The sequence below is a fragment of the Oncorhynchus mykiss genome, chromosome 7, assembly GCF_013265735.2.
Source record: "Oncorhynchus mykiss isolate Arlee chromosome 7, USDA_OmykA_1.1, whole genome shotgun sequence".
Lineage (NCBI taxonomy): Eukaryota > Metazoa > Chordata > Actinopteri > Salmoniformes > Salmonidae > Oncorhynchus > Oncorhynchus mykiss.
The window spans coordinates 82,497,296-82,514,795 of NC_048571.1; the positions used below are offsets into that span (position 1 = coordinate 82,497,296).

The window sequence follows — 17,500 nt, forward strand, 5'->3', positions numbered from 1 at the left end:
CCGTCTACTAACTGTTAGCTTGTTAGCACAGGCCTGCTAACCGTCTGAATCGCCGCGTCCCAAACACTCACTGAACCCATATTTACTTTCTACCCCTTTTCGATTTTTAATTTGTTTATACCTTCCGGTAACCTGCCTCACCCAATGTGATACGGAACCGCTATTATCTTTACATTTTTAGAACACACTCAAGAACCTCCAGAAGCTAACCAGCTAACTGGCTACAAGCTATTTGGTCATTGTTAGTTTTCTAACCTGGATAACACTCGCCAGTCCAGCTTCCCTGCCCCATCCACCGCTGCCCCTTGGACACTGATCACTTGGCTACATAGCTGATGCATGCTGGACTGTCCATTAATCACGGTAATCCATTCTGCTTGTTTATGTTTTATCTGTCGGCCCCAGCCGCACTTAGGCTCTGTGTGTAGTTAATCCGACCCTCTCTGCCTAATCAATCGCCATTCTACCTGCTGTTGTTGTGCTAGCTGATTAGCTGTTGTCTCACCTACTGTTTTAGCTAGCTCTCCCAATTCAACACCTGTGATTACTGTATGCCTCGCTGTATGTCTTTCTCAAATGTCAATATGCCTTGTATACTGTTGTGCAGGTTAGTTATCATTGTTTTAGTTTACAATGGAGCCCCTAGTTCCACTCTTTATACCCCTGTTACCTCCTTTGTCCCACCCCCCACACATGCGGTGACCTCACCCATTACAACCAGCATGTCCAGAGATACAACCTCTCTCATCATCACCCAGTGCCTGGGCTTACCTCCGCTGTACCCGCACCCCACCATACCCCTGTTTGCGCATTATGCCCTGAATATATTCTACCATGCCCAGAAACCTGCTCCTCTTATTCTCTGTCCCCAACGCCCTAGGCGACCAGTTTTGATAGCCTTCAGCCGCACCCTCATACTACTCCTTCTCTGTTCCGCGGGTGATGTGGAGGTAAACCCAGGCCCTGCATGTCCCCAGGCACCCTCATTTGTTGACTTCTGTGATCGAAAAAGCCTTGGTTTCATGCATGTCAACATCAGAAGCCTCCTCCCTAAGTTTGTCTTACTCACTGCTCTAGCACACTCTGCTAACCCTGATGTCCTTGCCGTGTCTGAATCCTGGCTCAGGAAGGCCACCAAAAATTCTGAGATTTCCATACCCAACTATAACATCTTCCGTCAAGATAGAACTGCCAAAGGAGGAGGAGTTGCAGTCTACTGCAGAGATAGCCTGCAAAGTAATGTCATACTTTCCAGGTCCATACCCAAACAGTTCGAACTACTAATTTTGAAAATTACTCTCTCCAGAAATAAGTCTCTCACTGTTGCCGCCTGCTACCGACCCCCCTCAGCTCCCAGCTGTGCCCTGGACACCATTTGTGAATTGATCGCCCCCCATCTAGCTTCAGAGTTTGTTCTGTTAGGTGACCTAAACTGGGATATGCTTAACACCCCGGCAGTCCTACAATCTAAGCTAGATGCCCTCAATCTCACTCAAATCATCAAGGAACCCACCAGGTACAACCCTAACTCTGTAAACAAGGGCACCCTCATTGACGTCATCCTGACCAACTGGCCCTCCAAATACACCTCCGCTGTCTTCAACCAGGATCTCAGCGATCACTGCCTCATTGCCTGTATCCGCTATGGAGCCGCAGTCAAACGACCACCCCTCATCACTGTCAAACGCTCCCTAAAACACTTCTGTGAGCAGGCCTTTCTAATCGACCTGGCCCGGGTATCCTGGAAGGACATTGACCTCATCCCGTCAGTTGAGGATGCCTGGTCTTTCTTTAAAAGTAACTTCCTCACCATTTTAGATAAGCATGCTCCGTTCAAAAAATGCAGAACTAAGAACAGATATAGCCCCTGGTTCACTCCAGACCTGACTGCCCTCGACCAGCACAAAAACATCCTGTGGCGGACTGCACTAACATCGAACAGTCCCCGCGATATGCAACTGTTCAGGGAAGTCAGGAACCAATACACACAGTCAGTCAGGAAAGCTAAAGCCAACTTCTTCAGGCAGAAGTTTGCATCTTGTAGCTCCAACTCCAAAAAGTTCTGGGACACTGTGAAGTCCATGGAGAACAAGAGCACCTCCTCCCAGCTGCCCACTGCACTGAGGCTAGGTAACACGGTCACCACCGATAAATCCATGATTATCGAAAACTTCAACAAGCATTTCTCAACGGCTGGCCATGCCTTCCGCCTGGCTACTCCAACCTCGTCCAACAGCTCCCCCCCCCCCCGCAGCTACTCGCCCAAGCCTCTCCAGGTTCTCCTTTACCCAAATCCAGATAGCAGATGTTCTGAAAGAGCTGCAAAACCTGGACCCGTACAAATCAGCTGGGCTTGACAATCTGGACCCTCTATTCCTGAAACTATCCGCCGCCATTGTTGCAACCCCTATTACCAGCCTGTTCAACCTCTCTTTCATATCGTCTGAGATCCCCAAGGATTGGAAAGCTGCCGCAGTCATCCCCCTCTTCAAAGGGGGCGACACCCTGGACCCAAACTGTTACAGACCAATATCCATCCTGCCCTGCCTATCTAAGGTCTTCGAAAGCCAAGTCAACAAACAGATCACTGACCATCTTGAATCCCACCGTACCTTCTCCGCTGTGCAATCTGGTTTCCGAGCCGGTCACGGGTGTACCTCAGCCACGCTCAAGGTACTAAACGATATCATAACCGCCATCGATAAAAGACAGTACTGTGCAGCCGTCTTCATAGACCTTGCCAAGGCTTTCGACTCTGTCAATCACCGTATTCTTATCGGCAGACTCAGTAGCCTCGGTTTTTCGGATGACTGCCTTGCCTGGTTCACCAATTACTTTGCAGACAGAGTTCAGTGTGTCAAATCGGAGGGCATGCTGTCCGGTCCTCTGGCAGTCTCTATGGGGGTGCCACAGGGTTCAATTCTCGGGCCGACTCTTTTCTCTGTATATATCAATGATGTTTCTCATGCTGCAGGCGACTCCCTGATCCACCTCTACGCAGACGACACCCTTCTATATACTTCCGGCCCGTCCTTGGACACTGTGCTATCTAACCTCCAAACGAGCTTCAATGCCATACAGCACTCCTTCCGTGGCCTCCAACTGCTCTTAAACGCTAGTAAAACCAAATGCATGCTTTTCAACCGTTCGCTGCCTGCACCCGCACGCCTGACCAGCATCACCACCCTGGATGGTTCCGACCTTGAATATGTGGACATCTATAAGTACCTAGGTGTCTGGCTAGACTCTAAACTCTCCTTCCAGACCCATATCAAACATCTCCAATCGAAAATCAAATCAAGAGTCGGCTTTCTATTCCGCAACAAAGCCTCCTTCACTCACGCCGCCAAACTTACCCTAGTAAAACTGACTATCCTACCGATCCTCGACTTCGGCGATGTCATCTACAAAATTGCTTCCAACACTCTACTCAGCAAACTGGATGCAGTTTATCACAGTGCCATCCGTTTTGTCACTAAAGCACCTTATACCACCCACCACTGCGACTTGTATGCTCTAGTCGGCTGGCCCTCGCTACATATTCGTCGCCAGACCCACTGGCTCCAGGTCATCTACAAGTCCATGCTAGGTAAAGCTCCGCCTTATCTCAGTTCACTGGTTACGATGGCAACACCCATCCGTAGCACGCACTCCAGCAGGTGTATCTCACTGATCATCCCTAAAGCCAACACCTCATTTGGCCGCCTTTCGTTCCAGTTCTCTGCTGCCTGTGATTGGAACGAATTGCAAAAATCGCTGAAGTTGGAGACTTTTATCTCCCTCACCAACTTCAAACATCTGCTATCTGAGCAGCTAACCGATCGCTGCAGCTGTACATAGTCTATTGGTAAATAGCCCACCCATTTTCACCTACCTCATCCCCATACTGTTTTTATTTATTTATTTTTCTGCTCTTTTGCACACCAATATCTCTATCTCTACCTTTACATAACCATCTGATCATTTATCACTCCAGTGTTAATCTGCATAATTGTAATTATTTGCCTACCCTCTCATGCCTTTTGCACACAATGTATATATAGACTCCCCTTTTTTCTACTGTGTTATTGACTTGTTAATTGTTTACTCCATGTGTAACTCTGTGTTGTCTGTTCACACTGCTATGCCTTATCTTGGCCAGGTCGCAGTTGCAAATGAGAACTTGTTCTCAACTAGCCTACCTGGTTAAATAAAGGTGAAATAAAAAAATAAAAAAATAAAATTAAGATAACATCAGTCCTACCTGACCCCATTCACACTCACATTATACTGAACATTAAGATAACATCAGTCCTACCTGACCCCATTCACACTCACATTATACTGAACATTAAGATAACATCAGTCCTACCTGACCCCATTCACTCTCACATTATACTGAACATTAAGATAACATCAGTCCTACCTGACCCCATTCACTCTCACATTATACTGAACATTAAGATAACATCACTCCTACCTGACCCCATTCACTCTCACATTATACTGAACATTAAGATAACATCAGTCCTACCTGACCCCATTCACTCTCACATTATACTGAACATTAAGATAACATCAGTCCTACCTGACCCCATTCACACTCACATTATACTGAACATTAAGATAACATCAGTCCTACCTGACCCCATTCACTCTCACATTATACTGAACATTAAGATAACATCAGTCCTACCTGACCCCATTCACTCTCACATTATACTGAACATTAAGATAACATCAGTCCTACCTGACCCCATTCACTCTCACATTATACTGAACATTAAGATATGATCAGTCCTACCTGACCCCATTCACTCTCACATTAAACTGAACATTAAGATAACATCAGTCCTACCTGACCCCATTCACTCTCACATTATACTGAACATTAAGATAACATCAGTCCTACCTGACCCCATTCACTCTCACATTATACAGAACATTAAGATAACATCAGTCCTACCTGACCCCATTCACTCTCACATTATACTGAACATTAAGATATGATCAGTCCTACCTGACCACATTCACTCTCACATTATACTGAACATTAAGATAACATCAGTCCTACCTGACCCCATTCACTCTCACATTATACTGAACATTAAGATAACATCAGTCCTACCTGACCCCATTCACTCTCACATTATACTGAACATTAAGATAACATCAGTCCTACCTGACCCCATTCACACTCACATTATACTGAACATTAAGATAACATCAGTCCTACCTGACCCCATTCACTCTCACATTATACTGAACATTAAGATAACATCAGTCCTACCTGACCCCATTCACTCTCACATTATACTGAACATTAAGATAACATCAGTCCTACCTGACCCCATTCACTCTCACATTATACTGAACATTAAGATATGATCAGTCCTACCTGACCCCATTCACTCTCACATTAAACTGAACATTAAGATAACATCAGTCCTACCTGACCCCATTCACTCTCACATTATACTGAACATTAAGATAACATCAGTCCTACCTGACCCCATTCACTCTCACATTATACAGAACATTAAGATAACATCAGTCCTACCTGACCCCATTCACTCTCACATTATACTGAACATTAAGATATGATCAGTCCTACCTGACCACATTCACTCTCACATTATACTGAACATTAAGATAACATCAGTCCTACCTGACCCCATTCACTCTCACATTATACTGAACATTAAGATAACATCAGTCCTACCTGACCCCATTCACTCTCACATTATACTGAACATTAAGATAACATCAGTCCTACCTGACCCCATTCACACTCACATTATACTGAACATTAAGATAACATCAGTCCTGAGGGTTGATCTCAGGGGTGTTTTCTGAGGGTGGCTGAGGGTTGATATGGGTTGTTTTCTGAGGGTGGCTGAGGGTTGATGTGGGTTGTTTCCTGAGGGTGGGCTGAGGGTTGAGATGGCTTGTTTTCTGAGGGTGGGCTGAGGGTTGATATGGGATGTTTTCTGAGGGTGGGCTGAGAGTTCATATCAGGGATGTTTTCTGGGGGTGGGCTGAGGGTTGAGATGGGTTGTTTCCTGAGGGTGGGCTGAGGGTTGAGATGGGTTGTTTTCTGAGGGTGGGCTGAGGGTTGATATGGGATGTTTTCTGAGGGTGGGCTGAGAGTTCATATCAGGGATGTTTTCTGGGGGTGGGCTGAGGGTTGATATCAGGGGTGTTTTCTGAGGGTTGATATCAGGGATGTTTTCTGAGGGTGGGCTGAGAGTTCATATCAGGGATGTTTTCTGAGGGTGGGCTGAGAGTTCATATCAGGTTTGTTTTCTGAGGGTGGGCTGAGGGTTGAGATGGGGTGTTTTCTGAGGGTGGGCTGAGGGTTGAGATAAGGGGTGTTTACAGATCTCTCCTAAACATTGATTTTGTTATTTTCTCTCTTTCAGGGTGGTACCGAGGATTCTCCACCAGGAAACCCACAATCAAGGTAAATTACCTGGTGCTCTCATTCCTACAACGTTATATGGGACGTGTGTTTCCACACTACACTGTCGACCACTATGATTGGCTGTTTAGCTACGCTCACTAGAGATCACCATTCTGATTGGCTGTGTACCTACACTCTCTAGAGTTTACCACTCTGATTGGCTGTTAACATACACTCTCTAGTGTTTACCACTCTGATTGGCTGTTTACCTACACTCTCTAGAGTTTACCACTCTGATTGGCTGTTTACCTACACTCTCTAGAGTTTACCACTCTGATTGGCTGTTTACCTACACTCTCTAGAGTTTACCACTCTGATTGGCTGTTAACACACATTCTTTAGTGTTTACCAGCTGATTTCTGTTTTCACGCTGTGATTGGTGCATTAGTGTATAGCCATGGGGTTCTGCAGTTTTTATGCTTCAATTGAAACAAGGGTTAGTGTTTCATACACCTTATCCACTGTAGTTATAGGAGAAAAAAGGGGAAAACACTCACTATTGGACTAATACAATCCCTGGTATTTTATTTATTTTACCTTTATTTAACCAGGCAAGTCAGTTAAGAACAAATTCTTATTTACAATGACGGCCTAGGAACAGTGGGTTGTTCAGGAGCAGAACGACAGATTTGTACCTTGTCAGCTCGGGGGTTTGAACTCGCAACCTTCCGGTTACTAGTCCAACGCTCTAACCACTAGGCTACCCTGCCGCCCCACTGATACAGTGTGTATAATGGATCTATAATGCATCAAGCAATCAAATCCATTACATGTATTGTGTATAAAAGGATATTAGTGTATCCAAGTTTATTTTTTTCAAACATACAGTTGTTCTGCTCCTGCATTAGTGAGCCAACACCGTGAAACACTCCAGACGGGTACATTAGACTGTACAGGAACAGACGGTGCATAGCGTGTCATCTCAGCAACATACAACATACAATATACATACAACAGAGACACAGAGCTACAAAAGGGTATATCACACACTACATTTGAGGAATAATGGGAAAGCAGTTCTGCTTTGAAAGTTGATTAACTTGTAACCCCACTTTTGAGAAAATGGCTTGCGTCCTCACTTTTGAGGATGTTTTGGTACCTACTGGAGAGCTCTTCTTTGTCTACACCCATTCAGCATCGTTCACACCCTCTTAAGCTTTAGCCCCCCAACCAAACTCTGACGATTTGACTCCCCCTAGCAGAGCTGGCTGTTTTCATGTTATCCAGAGCGTTGGTGACCTTATCTGTGCTGTGGACAAAAATGTAATTGCGCTTTTTTTGCCGACGTTTACTGACCCCGGCCATATTCAATGTTGTTGAGCCTTCGTATATTCATCAGTTATTCTGTGCTCTGGTACACACAGACGAGAGTGAATCTGAGTAGATGGCCAGACTGAATTTACGATCGCACCTGAAATTGTTATTTGTATAGTGGAGTCTTTTGTTAAGACATGTAGCTAGCTAGCTAAACAGTGAACCAAAATCCCTGAATCTGCAGGTAGTTAACCAACCAAGTTCAATGTTAGCTAGCTAACATTGGGCTATAACTAGGCAAACAAATGGCTCTGAGATACAAATAATAAGATCATACTATATCAGGAGGTCTGAAGCTGTACTATATCAGGTCTGAAGCTGTACTATATCAGGTCTGAAGCTGTACTATATCAGGTCTGAAGCTGTACTATAACAGGTCTGAAGCTGTACCAAATCAAGAGGTCTGAAGCTGTACTATATCAGGTCTGAAGCTGTACTATATCAGGTCTGAAGCTGTACTATATCAGGTCTGAAGCTGTACTATATCAGGACGTCTGAAGCTGTACTATATCAGGTCTGAAGCTGTACTATATCAGGTCTGAAGCTATACTATATCAGGAGGTCTGAAGCTGTACTATATAAGGAGGTCTGAAGCTGTACTATATCAGGAGGTCTGAAGCTATACTATATCAGAAGGTCTGAAGCTATACTATATCAGGATGTCTGAAGCTGTACTATATCAGGTCTGAAGCTGTACTATATCAGGGCTGATGCTATACGATATCAGGTCTGAAGCTGTACTATAACAGGTCTGAAGCTGTACCAAATCAAGAGGTCTGAAGCTGTACTATATCAGGTCTGAAGCTGTACTATAACAGGTCTGAAGCTGTACTATAACAGGTCTGAAGCTGTACTATAACAGGTCTGAAGCTGTACTATATCAGGTCTGAAGCTGTACTATAACAGGTCTGAAGCTGTACTATAACAGGTCTGAAGCTGTACTATAACAGGTCTGAAGCTGTACTATAACAGGTCTGAAGCTGTACTATATCAGGTCTGAAGCTGTACTATAACAGGTCTGAAGCTGTACTATAACAGGTCTGAAGCTGTACTATAACAGGTCTGAAGCTGTACTATAACAGGTCTGAAGCTGTACTATAACAGGTCTGAAGCTGTACTATAACAGGTCTGAAGCTGTACTATAACAGGTCTGAAGCTGTACTATAACAGGTCTGAAGCTGTACTATAACAGGTCTGAAGCTGTACTATAACAGGTCTGAAGCTGTACTATAACAGGTCTGAAGCTGTACTATAACAGGTCTGAAGCTGTACTATATCAGGAGGTCTGTCGTATTGTCTGACCCCCTCCTGCTTCTTTGTTCACCTTTTATTGGCTGGTACAGGATGGTACACACATAAGCGCACACACAAATGCACACGCACACTCACACACACACAGAACCGTGGTAGGTCTCAACAACAGAGATAAAGCACCATCCTTTAACCCCATTAGTGTGCTTCCTTTGTTATTAGATATCCAGTTGACCTCTTTAGAAGCCAGTTTGTACTAATACAATGTATCAATGTCAATAGCCAACTGTACAAAAACAATTCTTTACCACTAAAAGCCAACTGTACAAAAACAATTCTTTACCACTTAAATCCATTTTGTATGATTCATTTTCAGAAACAGTACCTAGAGAGAAGTAGTATTACAGTAGCATAGTTTAAGATTTTTTTTACTTACCCAGATGACTGGACGCATGCTAGCGGTACCCGTAGACTTCTATTCGTTGTGCTAACGCTAGTTAGCAATGGCTCACAAATCTACAGTGCCTTCAACTTTTTTCAAACAGCACGCAGATATCCAAATGGTATCCACGTCTTCATTGCCAAAATCTCACACCGTCCCTTTAACGGTACATAAGAAGTTGAAACTGCATAGATGTTTTATTCATAACACTAGAGGACTCTATAACGCTGTAATCTGAAACGCTTTCCTTTATGTTTCTCTGCGTTGTCAGGCATTATTTTTGAGGCTTCTATAACACCGGTCATTAGGCTTAATTGTTTTGGCACTTTGAGGCAGATACCCCCTTTTTTTTGTGATGTTCAGCTTCTGTGTTATTGACTTCATTTTAAATTACCACCTAAAACTGTAGCACTTATAAGTGCTGGGTGTTTTATTTTTCATTTATCTTATTTAAACTTTATTTAATCAGTGAAGTCACATCGAGATTGAGCCCTGGCCAAGAGAGCAGCACAGATGAGTTCCGTTTAGTCTGTAACCTGTGATGTAGCCTCTACTGGATTGAACTGTGTGTAAAGGGTGGCAGGTAGTCAGGTAGCCTAGCTGGTGGCAAGTAGCCTAGTGGCAGGTAGCCTAGCTGGTGGCAGGTAGCCTAGCTGGTGGCAGGTAGCCTAGTGGCAGGTAGCCTAGCTGGTGGCAGGTAGCCTAGCTGGTGGCAGGTAGCCTAGTGGCAGGTAGCCTAGCTAGTGGCAGGTAGCCTAGTGGCAGGTAGCCTAGCTAGTGGCAGGTAGCCTAGTGGCAGGTAGTCTAGTGGCAGGTAGCCTAGTGGAAGGTAGTCTAGTGGCAGGTAGCCTAGTGGCAGGTAGCCTAGCTGGTGGCAGGTAGCCTAGTGGCAGGTAGCCTAGTGGCAGTTAGCCTAGCTGGTGGCAGGTAGCCTAGTGGCAGGTAGCCTAGCTGGTGGCAGGTAGCCTAGTGGCAGGTAGCCTAGTGGCAGGTAGCCTAGCTAGTGGCAGGTAGCCTAGTGGCAGGTAGTCTAGTGGCAGGTAGCCTAGCTGGTGGCAGGTAGCCTAGTGGCAGGTAGCCTAGTGGCAGGTAGCCTAGCTAGTGGCAGGTAGCCTAGTGGCAGGTAGTCTAGTGGCAGGTAGCCTAGCTGGTGGCAGGTAGCCTAGTGGCAGGTAGCCTAGTGGCAGGTAGCCTAGCTGGTGGCAGGTAGCCTAGTGGCAGGTAGTCTAGCTGGTGGCAGGTAGCCTAGTGGCAGGTAGTCTAGCTGGTGGCAGGTAGCCTAGTGGCAGGTAGCCTAGCTGGTGGCAGGTAGTCTAGTGGCAGGTAGCCTAGTGGCAGGTAGCCTAGTGGCAGGTAGTCTAGCTGGTGGCAGGTAGCCTAGTGGCAGGTAGTCTAGTGGCAGGTAGCCTAGCTGGTGGCAGGTAGCCTAGTGGCAGGTAGCCTAGTGGCAGGTAGCCTAGCTAGTGGCAGGTAGCCTAGTGGCAGGTAGCCTAGTGGCAGGTAGCCTAGTGGCAGGTAGCCTAGCTGGTGGCAGGTAGCCTAGTGACAGGTAGCCTAGTGGCAGGTAGCCTAGTGGCAGGTAGCCTAGCTGGTGGCAGGTAGCCTAGTGGCAGGTAGCCTAGCTAGTGGCAGGTAGCCTAGCTAGTGGCAGGTAGCATAGCTAGTGGCAGGTAGCCTAGTGGCAGGTAGCCTATTGGCAGGTGGCCTAGTGGCAGGTAGCCTAGCTAGTGGCAGGTAGCCTAGTGGCAGGTAGCCCAGCGACAGGTAGCCTAGTGGCAGGTAGCCTAGCGACAGGTAGCCTAGTGGCAGGTAGCCTAGTGGCAGGTAGCCCAGCGGCAGGTAGCCTAGCAGCAGGTATTCTAGTGGCAGGTAGCCTAGCAGCAGGTATTCTAGTGGCAGGTAGCCTAGCAGCAGGTATTCTAGCAGCAGGTATTCTAGCAGCAGGTAGCCTAGCTGGTGGCAGGTAGCCTAGTGGCAGGTAGCCTAACTAGTGGCAGGTAGCCTAGCTAGTGGCAGGTAGCCTAGCTAGTGGCAGGTAGCCTAGTGGCATGTAGCCCAGCGACAGGTAGCCTAGTGGCAGGTAGCCTAGCTAGTGGCAGGTAGCCTAGTGGCAGGTAGCCCAGCGACAGGTAGCCTAGTGGCAGGTAGCCTAGCGGCAGGTAGCCTAGTGGCAGGTAGCCTAGTGGCAGGTAGCCCAGCGGCAGGTAGCCTAGCAGCAGGTATTCTAGTGGCAGGTAGCCTAGCAGCAGGTATTCTAGCAGCAGGTATTCTAGCAGCAGGTAGCCTAGTGGCAGGTAGCCAATCGGCAGGTAGCCTAGCTAGTGGCAGGTAGCCTAGTGGCAGGTAGCCTAGCTAGTGGCAGGTAGCCTAGTGGCATGGAGGCCAGCGGCAGGTAGCCTAGCAGCAGGTATTCTAGCGGCAAGTAGCCTAGCATCAGGTATTCTAGCAGCAGATAGCCTAGCAGCAGGTAGCCTAGCAGCAGGTATTCTAGTGGGAGGTATTCTAGCGGCAGGTAGCCTAGCAGCAGGTAGCCTAGCAGCAGGTAGCCTAGTGGCAGGTAGCCCAGCGGCAGGTAGCCCAGCGGCAGGCAGCCTAGCAGCAGGTTTTCTAGTGGCAGGTAGCCTAGCAGCAGGTATTCTAGCAGCAGGTATTCTAGCAGCAGGTAGCCTAGCTGGTGGCAGGTAGCCTAGTGGCAGGTAGCCTAACTAGTGGCAGGTAGCCTAGCTAGTGGCAGGTAGCCTAGCTAGTGGCAGGTAGCCTAGCTAGTGGCAGGTAGCATAGCTAGTGGCAGGTAGCCTAGTGGCAGGTAGCCTAGTGGCAGGTAGCCTAGCTAGTGGCAGGTAGCCTAGTGGCAGGTAGTCCAGCGACAGGTAGCCTAGTGGCAAGTAGCCTAGTGGCAGGTAGCCCAGCGGCAGGTAGCCTAGCAGCAGGTATTCTAGTTGCAGATAGCCTAGTGGCAGGTAGCCCAGCGGCAGGTAGCCTAGCAGCAGGTATTCTAGTGGCAGGTAGCCTAGCAGCAGGTTTTCTAGCAGCAGGTATTCTAGCAGCAGGTAGCCTAGCGGCAGGTAGCCTAGCTAGTGGCAGGTAGCCTAGTGGCAGGTAGCCGAGCTAGTGGCAGGTAGCCTAGTGGCATGGAGGCCAGCGGCAGGTAGCCTAGCAGCAGGTATTCTAGCGGCAAGTAGCCTAGCATCAGGTATTCTAGCATCAGGTAGCCTAGCGGCAGGTAGCCCAGCGGCAGGTATTCTAGTGGGAGGTATTCTAGCGGCAGGTAGCCTAGCAGCAGGTAGCCTAGCAGCAGGTAGCCTAGTGGCAGGTAGCCCAGCGGCAGGTAGCCTAGCTAGTGGCAGGTAGCCTAGTGGCAGCTATTCTAGTGGCAGGTAGCCTAGCAGCAGGTATTCTAGCAGCAGGTATTCTAGCAGCAGGTAGCCTAGTGGCAGGTAGCCAAGCGGCAGGTAGCCTAGCTAGTGGCAGGTAGCCTAGTGGCAGGTAGCCTAGCTAGTGGCAGGTAGCCTAGTGGCATGGAGGCAAGCGGCAGGTAGCCTAGCAGCAGGTATTCTAGTGGCAAGTAGCCTAGCAGCAGGTATTCTAGCAGCAGATAGCCTAGCAGCAGGTAGCCTAGCAGCAGGTATTCTAGTGGGAGGTAGCCTAGCAGCAGGTATTCTAGTGGGAGGTATTCTAGCAGCAGGTAGCCTAGTGGCAGGTAGCCCAGCGGCAGGTAGCCTAGCTAGTGGCAGGTAGCCTAGTGGCAGGTATTCTAGTGGCAGGTAGCCTAGCAGCAGGTATTCTAGCAGCAGGTATTCTAGCAGCAGGTAGCCTAGTGGCAAGTAGCCAATCGGCAGGTAGCCTAGCTAGTGGCAGGTAGCCTAGTGGCAGGTAGCCTAGCTAGTGGCAGGTAGCCTAGTGGCATGGAGGCCAGCGGCAGGTAGCCTAGCAGCAGGTATTCTAGCGGCAAATAGCCTAGCAGCAGGTATTCTAGCAGCAGATAGCCTAGCAGCAGGTAGCCTAGCAGCAGGTATTCTAGTGGGAGGTATTCTAGCGGCAGGTAGCCTAGCAGCAGGTAGCCTAGCAGCAGGTAGCCTAGTGGCAGGTAGCCCAGCGGCAGGTAGCCTAGCTAGTGGCAGGTAGCCTAGTGGCAGGTAGCCCAGGGGCAGGGGCTGGGAGTAGAGGAGAGGAAAGGAAAAAGAGAGGAGAGGAAAGGGAGAGGTGAGGAGAGGAGAGTAGAGAGGAAAGGAAAGAGAGAGGAGAGAGGAAAGGGGGAAGAGAGGAAGAAGAATGGAAAGGAAAGAGAGGGAAGGGAGATGAGAGGAAAGGCAAAAGAGGAGAGGAACAGGAGGAGAGGATAGACAGTAGAAATCCCAGGGCAATGAAGGGGACATTGCCTTGTGTAGGGTGCCATCTTTCATATGGGATGTTAAACGGGTGTCCTGACTCTCTGTGTCACGTATCGTACGAGTAGGGGTGTTAACCCTGGTGTTCTGGCTAAATGTCCATTTGGCCCTCATATCATCCATGGTCGCCTAATCATCCCCAGCTTCCAATTGGCTCATTCATCCCCCTCATCTCTCCTGTAACTATTCCCCAGGTTGTTGCTGTAAATGAGAATATGTTCTTAGTCAATTTATCGGGTAAACTCCACTCTAAATGAGGACTGTAAACTATAACTCCATTCTAAATGAGGACTGTAACCTATAACTCCATTCTAAATGAGGACTGTAACCTATAACTCCATTCTAAATGAGGACTGTAACCTATAACTCCATTCTAAATGAGGACGTAACTAACTGTTTGGTACATAGTATTTCTAAAATCTGCTGACAGTTACCGAGGCCAACTACTGTGTGTGTGTGTGTGTGTCCCCGCATCAAATAAAATTATCAAATCAAATGTTATTTGTCATGAATACAACAGGTGTAGGTAGACCTTACAGTGAAATGCTGAATACAACAGGTGTAGGTAGACCTTACAGTGAAATGCTGAATACAACAGGTGTAGTAGACCTTACAGTGAAATGCTGAATACAACAGGTGTAGTAGACCTTACAGTGAAATGCTGAATACAACAGGTGTAGTAGACCTTACAGTGAAATGCTGAATACAACAGGTGTAGTAGACCTTACAGTGAAATGCTCACTTACAAGCCCTTAACCAACAGTGCAGGTTTAAGAAAACAAGTGTTAAGAAAGTATTTACTAAAATAAACTGAAGTAAGAAATAAATAGAAAAAAATGGATTAAAGCATAGTAGCATTTATCAAGCATTTTTTAGAAAAACACTATGTTAGCACTTATGATAGCATCTGAACGGCCTCCATTTATCAACTAGAAGTCATGTATATCTACTGCCAAGCAAGGCTAGAACTGAAACAGAGTAGTACACCAATCCGTCAGCATTGCGTTCCTTTGTAGAGCATGGCAGTTGGGGTTGTGGGTTTAATTCCTGATAGATTTCCCACTACTGCAAATCGCTTGGGATAAAAGATGTCATGTACTGGTATAATATATACTGATGTATACTGAATATACTGAATATATACTGATATACTATAATATACTGATGTATTAGCAGCCAGCATTTCTGCACATGAAGTTAACCGTTAACTAGGCGCTAAGCGAGAAGAGCGGAGGAATTGGCCTCCCGAGTGGCACTGCATCACAGTGCTTGATGTGTCACTACAGACCCGGGTTCGATCCCAGGCTGTGTTACAGGCCGTGACCGGGAGACCCATGAGGCGGCACACAATTGGGTCAACATCGTCCGGGTTAGGGGAGCAGTGTGTCAAGAAGCAGTGCGTTTTGGCATGGTCGTGTTTCGGAGGATGCATGGCTCTCGGCCTTCCGTAGGTGAGTTGCAGCGAAGGGACAAGACCGTAACTACCAATTGGAGAGAGAAAGGGGTAAAAGTACAAAAACATTAAATAAAGAGCGGAGGTATTTCCACACATTAGGCTGACTGTTAGCTAGGCGCTAGCTGTGGAGGTATTTCCACACATTAAGCTGACTGTTAGCTAGGCGCTAGCTGTGGAGGTATTTCCACACATTAAGCTGACTGTTAGCTAGGCGCTAGCTGTGGAGGTATTTCCACACATTAAGCTGACTGTTAGCTAGGCGCTAGCTGTGGAGGTATTTCCACACATTAAGCTGACTGTTAGCTAGGCGCTAGCTGTGGAGGTATTTCCACACATTAAGCTAACTGTTAACTAGGCACTAGCTGTGGAGGTATTTCCACACATTAAGCTAACTGTTAACTAGGCACTAGCTGTGAAGGTATTTCCACACATTAAGCTAACTGTTAACTAGGCACTAGCTGTGAAGTTATTTCCACACATTAAGCTAACTGTTAGCTAGGCGTTAGCTGTGGAGGTATTTCCTCACATGAAGCTAACGGTAGCTAGGCGCTAAGCGCTAACAGTGGAGGTATGCCTATTTCTACACTTAACGGCTAGGCGCTAAGCGCTAACAGTGGAGGTAGGCCTATTTCTACACTTAACGGCTAGGCGCTAAGCGCTAACAGTGGAGGTAGGCCTATTTCTACACTTAACGGCTAGGCGCTAAATGACTTCATAAGCGTGAGTAATTCACAGCAGCTCTGTCCCTGGGCTCCAATAACTTGGCAGCCACAACCATGTGTGGACTTGCCCCAGTTCTGACACACACACACACACACACCGTGCCAGCGCAGTCACCTTCCACAGCAGATTAGCTTGGCTGAGTCACATCACAGCCCAGCCTGGCCATGCCACACAAACACACACACAAACACACGGCTTGGTCGTGGTACAAGGTGGAACCACGGTCATTTCCAGCATGGCTCTTTGATGTGCTGCCACATGGCGACTTCGCCACACGGGCACAGAGGTGTGTGTGTGTGTGTGTGTGTGTGTGTGTGTGTGTGTGTGTGTGTGTGTGTGTGTGTGCCCAGAGTCTATCTATCCCTGGAGCAGAAAGTCAGCTGTAACTAGGGCTGTGACGGTAATTGAATTAACCCTGTAACTGAAAGTTATGGATGAAGACTGTCATCAAAATAGATACAATGTCAAAGTTGTTTAAAAATCTGTCTTCTTTTAAAACAGGCTGGATGTGTCTGACTATTCTTCATTTATTTGTGCTTCATTCTATGGCTCGAGGTGTCCTGATATCTCGAGGAGGGATTCTATAGCTAGAGAGAGGACTCCAGATATCTCCAGGAGTGATTATATAGCTTGAGGACTCCAGATATCTACAGGAGTGATCCTATAGCTAGAGGACTCCAGATATCTCCAGGAGTGATTCTATAGCTAGAGGACTCCAGATATCTACAGGAGTGATCCTATAGCTAGAGGACTCCAGATATCTCCAGGAGTGATTCTATAGCTAGAGGACTCCAGATATATCCAGGAGTGATTCTATAGCTTGAGGACTCCAGATATATCCAGGAGTGATTCTATAGATAGAGGACTCCAGATATCTACAGGAGTGATTCTATAGATAGAGGACTCCAGATATCTACAGGAGTGATTCTATAGCTAGAGGACTCCAGATATCTACAGGAGTGATTCTATAGCTAGAGGACTCCAGATATCTACAGGAGTGATTCTATAGCTTGAGGACTCCAGATATATCCAGGAGTGATTCTATAGATAGAGGACTCCAGATATCTACAGGAGTGATTCTATAGCTAGAGGACTCCAGATATCTACAGGAGTGATTCTATAGATAGAGGACTCCAGATATCTACAGGAGTGATTCTATAGATAGAGGACTCCAGATATCTACAGGAGTGATTCTATAGCTTGAGGACTCCAGATATATCCAGGAGTGATTCTATAGATAGAGGACTCCAGATATCTACAGGAGTGATTCTATAGCTAGAGGACTCCAGATATCTACAGGAGTGATTATATAGCTAGAGGACTCCAGATATCTACAGGAGTGATTCTATAGCTAGAGGACTCCAGATATCTACAGGAGTGATTCTATAGCTAGAGGACTCCAGATATCTACAGGAGTGATTCTATAGATAGAGGACTCCAGATATCTACAGGAGTGATTCTATAGCTAGAGGACTCCAGATATC

At 47.0% G+C, this 17,500-nt stretch overlaps 1 protein-coding gene across 7 annotated transcripts in view; it reads left to right on the plus strand.

The window, feature by feature from the left end:
- dock3 (dedicator of cytokinesis 3) overlaps positions 1-17,500 on the plus strand; it is a 410,366-nt gene that overhangs the window by 142,896 nt on the left and 249,970 nt on the right. For all 7 annotated transcript variants that reach the window (XM_036984224.1, XM_036984227.1, XM_036984223.1 and 4 more), the window contains exon 3: positions 6,402-6,442. In XM_036984224.1, the coding sequence (XP_036840119.1) occupies positions 6,402-6,442 (41 nt within the window). The remainder of the gene's footprint in view (positions 1-6,401; positions 6,443-17,500) is intronic.